At 39.6% G+C, this 13,135-nt stretch overlaps 2 protein-coding genes across 8 annotated transcripts in view; both read left to right on the forward strand.

Annotated features, from left to right (window-relative positions):
- LOC309705480 (nuclear GTPase SLIP-GC-like) overlaps positions 1–13,135 on the forward strand; it is a 116,536-nt gene that overhangs the window by 84,606 nt on the left and 18,795 nt on the right. The gene's annotated exons all lie outside the window — the stretch shown is intronic.
- Positions 1,892–13,135, forward strand: part of LOC309705463 (nuclear GTPase SLIP-GC-like) — a 43,841-nt gene continuing 32,597 nt past the window's right edge. For 2 of the 7 annotated variants that reach the window (XM_082531304.1, XM_082531302.1), the window contains exons 1-5: positions 1,929–2,756; positions 3,738–3,768; positions 6,867–7,375; positions 7,942–8,136; positions 12,551–12,643. In XM_082531304.1, the coding sequence (XP_082387430.1) occupies positions 6,914–7,375; positions 7,942–8,136; positions 12,551–12,643 (750 nt within the window). In that variant the 5' untranslated portion in view covers positions 1,929–2,756; positions 3,738–3,768; positions 6,867–6,913. Of the gene's footprint in view, positions 2,757–3,737; positions 3,769–6,866; positions 7,376–7,941; positions 8,137–10,938; positions 11,274–12,550; positions 12,644–13,135 lie in introns of those variants that run through there. The other 5 variants (XM_082531300.1, XM_082531301.1, XR_014276558.1 and 2 more) reach the window with 5 other exon arrangements.

Below are 13,135 nucleotides of genomic sequence, written 5' to 3' on the forward strand. Positions count from 1 at the left end.
AGGAGCAGTTGATTACAAAGACCTCATTTTCAAGCAGCACTTTTAAAATTAAATATTACAGTTTATCTTTTAGTTTTAGTTTCTTGCATATGGATAATTTTGTGTGAAAAAATTGGGCCTAAGTAAGTGGCTGAAGAGATTTGAAGGTGAAGTATTGAAATGTGTCCCTGATGGGTACAGATATTGATACTGATGTGATATGTTAACTGTGAAACATAAAATCTTTTACTAAAAGTGCTGCAACATTGTTCTGCAGTCCAATGTAAACATTTTGTACATTCTCCAGAGCCGTGGGTTGTGCCAGGAAGTTGGGGGTGGGGAGGTTTAGGGTGTAAGAGATAAAATGTACATTGCATTCCTCTTGTCATGATCTAATGCGCTCTATAAAGTCTGTGAACTAGCAAACCCAGCTGCACACAGCACAAGAATAAACAGTATAAACTGAAACTGATTGGTCCGCACAGCCAAGAAAATCATATCAGATCAAAAATAACTTTTTCATCCACAAAATGGGTGGAGGTCTTAGAACGGAAGAAAAAAGGATTGAACCAAAAGTGTCATATTAGCTGAACTGTTTATATTTGGTTTTTAAACTGTAAATATTTTTCTATCAAACTCAGCTTAAGTCTGAGAAAAAGTACTCTCCTCTCCCTGCGTTCTTAAAGTGCAAAAGTCTTTAAGTATTTTGTCAGAAAATTTTTTATTCTTTTTCCAGTGACATTATGTTCAGTTGAGGTGTTGCTGCCCATCTTAAATTGGGGTTTAGACAACTTGCCCCATTCACCGATTTACGCCCATTCATACAACCACTTTTTCTGTGCTCTTTACTTTAGACTTTCTGAATGCAGGATATTTTATTAAAGCTATTTAGCAGGAGCAAAGCAAAGGATGACTTAAATAATAATAATTAATGTGTCCTGTTTGTGTCATGGTCTGGCTGGCAGACCGTGCGGATATGGGGGAGTGAGGACCCAAAACGCATAGTTCTGCGATGCAAACAGTGCACTTTATTTACAGTGAAGGTAACAGATGCACAATAAATCCCCTTTGCTCCCTAGACTCCCATGTGTGTGTTCCCCTCCGACGTCCGTGCTCGTGCTCCCGGCAGTTGTGTTTCTGCACACCCTGTGCATGCTGCCCTTCTAGTCCCTCGTTCCACTTGGAGTCTTCGCTTAATGATCCCGTGCCGGTGGGAGCTCCAACACTCTCCTAAGTAGCTCCCCCGACGAGCCCTGATCACCAACAGGTGTGTGGCAGGAACTTCAGGTGTGGCCAGTCCTCCTGCAGGGCCACACCCATCAGGCCTGCATGTGGCTGTTCTCCATCCTCCAGCCACACATGTACACACCCTGCCTCTACATATGAGTGGAACACCGAACACAGCATAGTGCAGAAAAACACACATCCCCAAATAACAACAACAACAATAATAATAATAATAATAATAATAATCCATCCTGCTCACGGACCCCCAAGTCCTCCAGAGCCGGGTCCGTGACAGTTTGTGTCCCACTGCTTACTTCACATCTCCCTCAGCAGCCTTTTCCAGCATTACTTTCAACCAAAGGTGAGCAGTTTGAATTTTTAATCTGAATTTAATATCAGTGTCTCTGATTTTATATGCATTAAAGTTGGTCACAAATGTCAAATCTGTAAAGCAGCACTGTCTGGTTAAATATTTCAATTTATCCTAACAAACTTGAAGCATTTTATTATAGTTTTTTTTAGTAGACAGACAAAGTAATTTTAAGCCTCAGTTTTGTACTATATAATGGCCGTTAAGCAAACGACAGGAGCTAGAAAGGTGGCTATCATCATCCATTTTGTGAGGAAACGTGCTCAGATATATATATATATATATATATATATATATATATATATATATATATATATATATGGTTAGCGCTTTATTATTTTTGGTTTATTATTTATCTTTTCCTTCCACTCTGTGACATTGAGCAGTACAGAATGTGAAATATTTATGTTCACTTTCATTGCAATAAACGACTGTTTTCAGAGGTATAACATTTAAAATACGTAACGCCGGTACATGTATTCTGTTACTCCCCAACACTGGTAATAAAGAAAACCAGAAACAATTTGGTGAATGCATTTAGGTTTTGGGAAGTTTTGCATTAGGGAGATTTGTGTATGAAAACCTGTAAATGGAAAGATGGCAGGATTTAATCTTTAGTTCAGTTTCATTTCCTTTTTATCAGAAACTGAAAGTGAGTCTTATTGTCGTACTCTTTCATTAAGAACATGACACTTTTTGCCTCCAGCAGGCTTCCTGACCTTGCTTTACGTGTGACTTTCCATAGCAGTTATTTTTCTGTTATCTGGACAAGGCTATTTTATTACATATTTTATGTGTTTAATCTTCACAGAGTTAAATATAAGCATCTTTTGACTATGCCTATCTATCTAAACAGCTCTGGAAGAAGGATAGTCATGCATCAACACCACTTCTTCATCTCCCCCACCCCCTTTTTTGTTTTCTCAGCTCTGCTTTTCCCTGCACACCCACTTTACTCTGTCTAGGTTTAGCGTTGTGTTATATGTAGAGATCCACTTTCACTTGCCTTTTGCCAAACAGTCAACTACACCTTTTGCAAAACCGAGTCCCAGTTTGTTTTTGGACTTTTACTTTTTGCTAGATTTTTCTTTTCACCCTGTTCCAGTGTGTGCCTCCCTGCATTTTTTTTATTTACTTCTCTTATTGTCAACTGTCTTTTCTGCATTACTTTAAACCAAAGGTAAGTAGTTTAAACTTTTAATCCGAATTGAATAAAAGTTTATCTGAATATAGGATCAGAGTCACTGCATTTAAGGAGCAGTTGATTACAAAGGCCTCATTTTCAAGCAGTACTTTTAAAATTAAATATTACAGTTTATCTTTTAGTTTTAGTTTCTTGCATATGGATAATTTTGTGCAAAAAAATTGGGCCTAAGTAGTGGCTGCAGAGATTTGAAGGTGAAGTATTGAAATGTGTCCCTGATGGGTACAGATATTGATACTGCTGTGATATGTTAACTGTGAAACATAAAATCTTTTACTAAAAGTGCTGCAACATTGTTCTGCAGTCCAATGTAAACATTTTGTACATTCTCCAGAGCTGTGGGTTGTGCCAGGAAGTTGGGGGTGGGGAGGTTTAGGGTGTAAGAGATAAAATGTACATTGCATTCCTTCTTGTCATGATCTAATGCGCTCTATAAAGTCTGTGAACTAGCAAACCCAGCTGCACACAGAGCACAAGAATAAACAGTATAAACTGAAACTGATTGGTCCGCACAGCCAAGAAAATCATATCAGATGTTCTGTGGCTAAAATAACTTTTTCATCCACAAAATGGGTGGAGGTCTTAGAACGGAGAACTTAAGACCGTTAGAACTTTTCTATCAAACTCAGCTTAAGTCTGAGAAAAAGTACTCTCCTCTCCTTCCGTTCTTAAAGTGCAAAAGTCTTTAAGTATTTTGTCAGAAATATTTTTTATTCTGTGTCCAGTGACATTATGTTCAGTTGAGGTGTTGCTGCCCATCTTAAATTGGGGTTTAGACAACTTGCCTCATTCACGCCCATTCATACAACCACTTTTTCTGTGCTCTTTACTTTAGACTTTCTGAATGCAGGATATTTTATTAAAGCTATTTAGCAGGAGCAAAGCAAAGGATGACTTAAATAATAATAATTAATGTGTCCTGTTTGTGTCCCACTGCTTACTTCACATCTCCCTCAGCAGCCTTTTCCAGCATTACTTTCAACAAAAGGTGAGCAGTTTGAATTTTTAATCTGAATTTAATATCAGTGTCTCTGATTTTATATGCATTAAAGTTGGTCACAAATGTCAAATCTGTAAAGCAGCACTGTCTGGTTAAATATTTCAATTCATCCTAACAAACTTGAAGCATTTTATTATAGTTTTTTTAGTAGACAGACAAAGTAATTTTAAGCCTCAGTTTTGTACTATATAATGGCCGTTAAGCAAACGACAGGAGCTAGAAAGGTGGCTATCATCATCCATTTTGTGAGGGAACGTGCTCAGATATATATATATAGTTAGCGCTTTATTATTTTGGTTTATTATTTATCTTTTCCTTCCACTCTGTGACATTGAGCAGTACAGAATGTGAAATGTTTATGTTGACTTTCATTGCAATAAACGACTGTTTTCAGAGGTATAACATTTAAAAGACGTAACGCCGGTACATGTATTCTGTTACTCCCCAACACTGGTAATAAAGAAAACCAGAAACAATTTGGTGAATGCATTTAGGTTTTGGGAAGTTTTGCATTAGGGAGATTTGTGTATGAAAACCTGTAAATGGAAAGATGGCAGGATTTAATCTTTAGTTCAGTTTCATTTCCTTTTTATCAGAAACTGAAAGTGAGTCTTATTGTCGTACTCTTTCATTAAGAACATGACACTTTTTGCCTCCCGCAGGCTTCCTGACCTTGCTTTACGTGTGACTTTCCATAGCAGTTATTTTTCTGTTATCTGGACAAGGCTATTTTATTACATATTTTATGTGTTTAATCGTCACAGAGTTAAATATAAGCATCTTTTGACTATGCCTATCTATCTAAACAGCTCTGGAAGAAGGATAGTCATGCATCAACACCACTTCTTCATCTCCCCCAGCCCTTTTTTGTTTTCTGAGCTCTGCTTTTCACTGCACACCCACTTTACTCTGTCTAGGTTTAGCGTTGTGTTATATGTAGAGATCTGCTTTCACGTGCCTTTTGCCAAACAGTCAACTACACCTTTTGCAAAACCGAGTCTCAGTTTTGTTTTTGGACTTTTACTTTTTGCTAGATTTTTCTTTTCACCCTGTTCCAGTGTGTGCCTCCCTGCATTTTGTTGTTGTTGTTTTTTTACTTCTCTTATTGTCAGAAGAAGAAGGAAGAAGGATAGTCAGATCCTGTTGTTCTGCTTTGTCAACAATGTGTGTTTCTGATGAAATAGTACATGAGAATAATCTGAATAAGTTGAAACAGCACCTCTGTTTGTCACCAAACTCATTGTTGCTGTTGTAAGTGATATAACTTTTTCTTCTTTGTTATTTTTATTTAATTTATTATTATTCATTTTTGCAAAGTTTTTTTTGTTTTTCTTTCTTTACTTGACCCCTTTAACTCATTTGAACTTTGACATACAGACAACAATGAACCAAGACAGTTTCTACATTTGACAAACATCCAGCCACTCTCGTCAGCCCTTCCTGCTTTTCTCATTCCCTGATCGGCAGATCAGGTTTTACTTTGTTTCTGACCATAGCTGGACTGGCCATTGGGCATACCGGGCATTTGCCCAGTAGGCGGTGATTTTTCGTTTTTTGATGGGCAGATGTTTTTTTTGTTTGTTTGTTTTGTTTTGTTCTGTAACGGTATAAACAATGAAAGTTCATGGATTGGCCAAAGTGTCATGATAAACTCTGGGCTGGACCAATTACAGCCGAGGAGGTTGGATGCACCCTCGATCAATGATCAGCTGATCGTCTTTTCTGTCCCGTCTCTCGTGCTTGCCCACTTTGCGCCAGAAAGAGGAAACCAGCGGATGTCGAGTTAAACAATAGCAGCACGTTTAAGCTTGATCAGCTGTTGTTAGAATTTATTTAATATTAATTTCTAGTATCAGCTGATGTTTGCTGGAGCAACAGCTGTAAAGCTGCTGGTCATGATGTCGGTTTGGATATGTGGTCAGAGGGAAACATGAAGATGAAACCAGGAAATGTCCTTACTGAATCATCAGAGCTGAACAGGTGATGGAGAAACAGGTTTACCTTTTAGGTGACATGAATGAGTTGAAGGGAAGTTATGAACTGTTTCTGAGAGATAAATAACACCAGGATGCTTTGTAGCTGACAGCTGGTAACTGTGCAGGGGCGGATCTAGCTAAGTTTTGCCAGGGGGCCAGGTAGGGCATTAACAGGGAAATTCTCATTTAAAATGTCTGGTTTTTAATAAATAATTATCTGAATCTTACAAACAAAGTTTTCATCTGATGTAAAATGTATAAAAATCCATTATTGTATCTAGTAAATATTAAGTCTAATATATACTCTAAGCTATGGTAGTTTTTCCTTTCTGAAGGTATCATCTGTGCAGTCTACAATTATGTTGAAGAAATTATTATTTAATTATTGTAATGTGTTAATAATTGATTTCTGTGCATTTGTTTTTACATGTGCATTAAATTAAAGACGATTATGTCAATTAAGCATCACGAGGCGGAGGGTGGGGGGTGGTTCCCTATTTTTGGTTTTTTGTTTTTGGGGGGGGGGGGGGGGGGGGGTAGGATTTGTCAACCCTAGGTTGTTTAATATTTCCGTTAAGTACTGTTTCGAATACCAGAATAGGGAGGAAGGGAGGATGGTGTAGGTTTAAGTTTATTAGATTGATACATATATACCAACAAGACAGTGTACATCATAGTGACAACAGTGTTTGTTTTCATTCAAAGGCTTTGTGGTTTTTCCTATATAACCTGGTGGGCCGGTCTCTAGTCAAAATGCCCGGGCGGATTTTTTGTCCCAGTCCATGCCTGGCTGGACCCAGAGTGAAATTAATTTGTTATTTCTTATCTTTCATCTGAAAAGTGTCACTTACATTAATACATACAGGTGACTTTGTTTTAGAACTTTTATGGTGCGCTAATTACATTAAATTTCAACATATCATTTTGTGGCAGGTTGTGGTTTAGCATCAGGTGAGGGGTAGAGCGAGTTCAGGTGACAGTGGCAGGGGAGGCTGGGAGAAAGAGCTGATGCCTGCCACGGTGTGAAACGAGTGGCTTCGAGTTGTGAACTAAATAAAAACTATTAGTGAAACGTGACGCAGAACTGTCTCCTTGTGTGTGTCATAACAGAGATCAGTAACAGAGTGATACAGTGGTGCCCAGCTTGCCGCTACGACATGTCAAACCCACAGAATCTACAGCCAGCTCAGGCACTGGCTCAAATGATGGCCAGCATGGCAGACTTGCAGCAGCAGCAGGCAGTACTGCACCAGCGGCAGACGCAGATGCTACTAAACCTTTTGCCTCAGTCTGGGGCCGCTGCGAATCCGCTCCACCTGGAACTCTCTCCAGAAGACCATCGTCGCCGCTTCCGTGGTTGCCGCATGGGACCACAAGAAGGGCCTTCGGCTTTTGCCCAGCAGCTGCGGTATGACGCGGGGAGGTGGCTGCATCCTGGCAGTGGGGAGGCGCAGCTGCTGGAGGCTGTCGTTCTGGAGCAGTTTGTGGAGGGGCTCCCAAGGGAAATGGCGGACTGGGTCAAGTGTCGCAAGCCACCCAATCTGGAGGCGGCAGTGAGGCTGGCTGAAGAACACCTGGCGGCGCGGATGGAAAACCCCAGAAGATCGCAGCCAGGGGAGGTGAGCATCTGCAAAAGAGTGATTTTTGATGTTTTGGTTTTTTAAGTCTAATATCTTTACTTATGTTAGTAAATACACTTTAGTCAACAGGGTTTATGAAGGGGTTGTAAATAAAATAAAGAAATGATCTGTCTTCCAAGTATCTTTATGACTTTATGCGTATTTGTACCCATATTGTCATCAATCCAGTTATTTTTGATTATAGAACTGTGATGTTATATTTGTTATTTCTGATGCCCTCTTGGCTAGCTCTCTCTTGAAAAAAACATTGTTATTGTCAGTTACGTTTTACCCTGATTTGATAGAAATGTTCTCTAAGTTACTTGATATTCGTCATGAGCGATATTTTTTGACAGATTTTAAGTCAACAAGTAATTTATAACAGCTTAAATTCCTGCAGTAAATTTTTTGGCAAATGCTGGAAACCCCTTTTTGGCAGATGATCACTTTTTGGTACCCTACTGGCCCCAAGGAGCAAACTTTCCGTGTCTGTGCCAGTGACACTGACCATCGAGGACCACTGGCTACGCTCCAACAACCATTTCCTCTCTGCTTTCTATCCCCAGGTCCTGGCAGCGACAGGCGCTGTACCTGGCTCATTGGTGGCTGCACAGACACAGGGACAGGTGCGTGAGCAGTGTGGGGGCCTGGGACATTTTCAACAGGAATGCCAGGAGGACGCCATGGAGGTGCAGCAGGTGTACAGTGTTACCGGGATGTCTACACCCAACTCTGGTCGAGGAGGGCTGTACAGCGTTCCGGTAAGGTGCCAAGGGATTGTACGCAGTGGCGTGTCTAGAAAATCTTTGTTGGGGGGGCCAGGTAGGGGCACAGATTTGGAGAAGGGTGGCAGATGTAATTGGCAGATAATGTTTAAAAAAATTCTACCAACCATTAACCATAATTCAATAATCCTATAAACCTAATAACCGAATGAGCTTTTAACTCTTATTACAATGAGATTTTAACCACTACGGTGCAAAGTTTTTAGATACTGTGTTGATAAAGTACAAGAGATACAATCAGTGCTTTGTCAGTGTTTACTCAGCATTCAAGGACAGCAATATTTGCATAGTATTTTTACTGACATGTAGTGCACATATGTTTTGGGCAAAAACATTTTTGAATATTAAAATACGAACATTTGTAACAAACAATTGACAAATTAGCCAATTCCAATGTAAAACTTTATCTGCCTGTTAAAAAAAGAAGATAATCTTCTCACAAACTGGTGTTTGATTTTGAAACAGGAAAAAAGTGGAGAAACAACTGAAAAGACTAACATTTGAATAAAACCTGAAAGCAAGTAAATACTTTCTATGCTGCCTTATGGTAAACTTTGGTAATATTGATAAAGAGCAACACTGGCTGATGATAAAATACAATCAGCTGGCATGGTGACACTGCCAGTATTAACCTGCAGGGCTGGACTGGGACAGAAAATTGGGCATTTTGACTAGAGACCGGCCCACCAGGCATTAAAGCCATAAAGACTTTGAATGAAAACAAATGCTGTTGTGACAGTCCCATATGGAAAAGAAATAGTAAAAACTTACATGATTTACTCATGAAAGTGGCCACTTTCTCATTACTTTCATATATTGTTTTAGTATCCAAAACATACAAGATTCATTATATAATCTTTCAAGGGATCTTATATCTGTTTTTACTCTTGTATGCTTTTCATACAAGTTTCACACAAGACAGATACAAACTTTATAAGATTTATATATATCTTTTCCATATGTACACTGTCTTGTTGATATATGTATGATTTCTATACATTTTACGTCAGATTAAAACTTTGGTTGTAAAATTTAGATAATTATTTAATAAAAGCTAGATATTTTAAATGAGAATAAGAAAGAAAAGTATTTCTTTGTGCCCCCCTTTCCCTGTTAATGCCCTACATGCCCCCCTGGCAACACTTTGCTAGATCCGCCCCTGCACAGTTACCAGCTGTCAGCTACCTAAAAAAGGATCCTGGGGTTATTTGTCTCTCAGAAACAGTTCATAACTTCCCTTCAACTCATTCATGTCACCTAAAAGGTAAACCTGTTTCTCCATCACAGCTCTGATGATTCAGTAAGGACATCTCCTGGTTTCATCTTCATGTTTCCCTCTCACCACATATCCAAACCGACATCATGACCAGCAGCTTTACAGCTGTTGCTCCAGCCAACATCAGCTGATACTAGAAATTAATATTAAATAAATTCTAACAACAGCTGATCAAACGTGCTGCTGTTGTTTAGCGCGACATCTGCTGGTTTCCTCTTTCTGGCGCAAAGTGGGCAATAAACAAACAAGAGAGAAAAGCCGATCAGCTGATCATTGATCAGTTTCATGATTGAAGTAGCAACAGGAGAGGGAGGGGAGAGAACGAGAGAAGAAGAGGCAGCTGTGCAGCGTAACGACAGAATAAATCCAGCTTTGTGTCTTTTTTCCATTCTAGCTAAAGGAAGCTTTAAAGCTTTAAGGAGCCGTTGGCAACTCTACTAACTAATCTTATGAATAAAATAAAGTTCACTATCAGTAACATCATAGCACCCACCCAGCTGTATAAAAACTCCGTCAAGCTGGCTAGAACGCAGTACAAGTTATTGCAACTGAGGGTAAAAAGTCAGCACAACGAAAATAAACTCCACCTAAACTTGGTTTATATCTGACCCAGATAGACTGCAGGTCATAACTTCTTACCTGAAGTTCAGTTCACCTGACACTCAGACCAGCGGCTGCCTCGGGGCTCTCCTCCTGCCTCCCCTTCCCTCATCCACCTGCTGGCCTCTGTGGAAGCTCCGCCATAGTCACCACCAAACAACTGAGTTATTTTTACACATCGACCTGCATCTGGCCAATCCACCACCTCTCATTGTTCATGCCATTACAAAAATAAAAAATAAAAAATAAGTCACCGGGCATATGCCCGGTATGCCCGATGGCCAGTCCAGCTATGTTAACCTGCAACCAAATCTGCAGCTCCATACAGCAATGTTACGACTTAGATTATATCTTATAACTCATAACTCTTATGTTAGCTGCCCTCAGTAGCATACTGTCTGAAATATTCCACGGCTGCAATAATTCTTTAAGTGTTATTTTTTCCTTGGTATTCTAATTTCACCGAAGTTTACTAAACCCAACAAACTTAATATTACTTACCGGGACATTTATTCTGTCCTCATTTTCTTTCACCGAAAAATTGTTTCCTGCAGTGCCGTCTTTCGTGCTTGGCTCTCCTACCTTTGCTAACAGGCATAGTACAGAAGCCGATGCTGCATTCCATTACACTCGGATATCTGAGCTTCACCGTGAAAACATAATCGGACATTTGATATTTGATTGAATTTTATTGTTTTGCCTTTGGGGTGGCACCTGGGGTGGCCAGTCTGGTTGGGGGGGGGGCTGTGCCCCCCCAGGCCACCCCGCTGGACACGCCACTGATTGTACGATAGGGAATTGGGGTTGCACGCAGACTACTCATTGTTGGAGGAGTTGGTGAAGGTTAGATGTGTGTATTAGTGGTGGGCAGGCACGTGCGAGGGGGGGGGGGGGGGGGGGGCTTGAGCACCTGCCCCTTTCCTGATGGATTCCCCAAGTGCCCTTTTCTTGAGTATAATTTTTATTTATTTTTTATTTTTATTACTGTTTTTTGTTTATTTTTGTGTGCGTGTGGAGTCCTGTCTGTTCCCCTCAACAATAATATTTAACTATTAATCATAGTTTTGCTAAGTAACAGGATGTGGTTTCCATCAGTCACATGACTACCATTAACCAATGATCGCCCTTGATGGCAGAGCGCGCTGGTTACGAACCGGGAACGAACTCGCAAAGAGCACGAGCATTTTTTGCCGTCTGAGCGGTGCAGAGCTGTAGGAGACTGATGCAACAAAAGCCAGTAAGTAGGTGTACAGCGTACTCTTTAGTCTACAGCACACAGCAGTATTAGCTTATTTTATACACGTTGGTAAACTGTCTTGTGACAACTGACGAATTGAAACAAATGAGCGTGCTGTGTGTGTAACAGCGGGACAAACATTACCTGTCCTTTTATTAACTGCACAAGCAGTGCTGGTTTTAGCCACCAGCTAACTGGGTAACGCTGTCATGGGTCTGTAGCTCTGTCCACCGTTTTAGGGAACGTGTTTTGTATTAAAGTAAGTTACAGGGCGTTTTCCTGCCTTTCTGGAGGGCTTATATTTCACTAAAAACTATCTAATATACATGTCCACATAATTATGGTTCATTATAATTACAGTATTATGGAAAAACACTGTTTTAAAGAAAAGATATTAAACGCAATATATTAGATTTATATTTCAAATATGACAAAATGCTGATTTTACAGCAGCAACATTATTGTATCTCTACAGTTTAAGCATTTAATAGGCTTTCTGCCTGCACAGAGTAGATAGTCAAACAAACTGAATCATCATAAATACTTTATTATATATTTATTACTTTTTTATTTTATTTTAATTACTTTATTATTAGAGCGCTAGGAATAAACAATAAGGATTCTTGATCAGGACCATGATGCAAACATGTGGCCATAGTAGGATATATGCAGTATTCTGGAGACGGTATAAAATATCACTGTATGTGCCTGTGTACCTGTATGTATGTGTGCATATTTTATGTATATAGATTTTTTTTTATCATTTTTACTCATGATATGACATTGTCCAGACATGCCCTGTAAGGAAACAGTGACAAAGGGAGCTTTTTGAGGCTAAATGCAGTGGATCCCTCTCTGGCTGGAATAAAAAAAAAACAGCACAGGTCACAAGAACACATGTACCAGTTGTTGCATTGCAGAGGTATTCCAGCATAAAACAATGATAAACACACCTGCAATGTTTTGGTTCTATAACATTTTTCTCTTATTGTTTTATTATAGAATAGATGGATGAGTTTTTAAGTGTGGATAATTAAATAATAGTTTATTGCAATAGTAAATTGTGCCTCAGATGGACAGCAAGTGGAGAGTGATAAATGAGATGAGGAGATGGGAGGAAGAAGAGAGGCAAAGAGTGATTCATAGGCAGAGCCTAGTTTGTTTCTCACAGTTTTGTTGCCTTATGGTTGCTGACATGGCACTTTCACCAATCTTTTTATTATTATCTCATAGCATTTGTTTAATCAGCTACCATCTCTCCTATGGACTTTTTACAGTCTCCAGTCGCAGCTCAACACAGCCCGTTCCTCCTGCACTATCAGGAGCAGGATCAGCAGAAACTCCTCAACAGCAACATTGTACCCCATCAGGTAAAACAGTGATATAGTATGATGCGATTCTGTATTAGATTCTTAAAGAATGTGTGTTGTTGTTCAGCCTGGTTCTATGTGCCTGTTTTTAACTTTGAGCACCCGCCCCTTTAAACAGATCTGCATGGCCCTGGTGGTGGGCGGATCAAACCAAAATATAGATGCCAAAGTTTGTTTTGATATTGATAAATAGGAGCATAATGAGACTGATATTAGTTTCTGTCTTGATACATGCTCAATCATCCAGGTAAGTAAATCCCAAGTTTTCCCAACTATATAAAGTGCAAATGTTTATAAGGTTGGGGAAACCTGCAGTTAGCTGAGACTGAAGAAGTCACTTGGATGAGCGATGAAACGTTTCTCCCACTGAAAACAGTCCAGATGAACAGAATTAACTTTTTGGGATACTGGTTTCTGTTTCTTTGTTACTCCTAGAATCATCAAAGAGGCAACCTGGCCGTCTATCTAAGTGCTGCTGCTTTCAAGTGTCAT

Source organism: Aulonocara stuartgranti, assembly GCF_965226115.1.
Source record: "Aulonocara stuartgranti genome assembly, chromosome: 4".
NCBI classification, from domain to species: Eukaryota; Metazoa; Chordata; class Actinopteri; order Cichliformes; family Cichlidae; genus Aulonocara; species Aulonocara stuartgranti.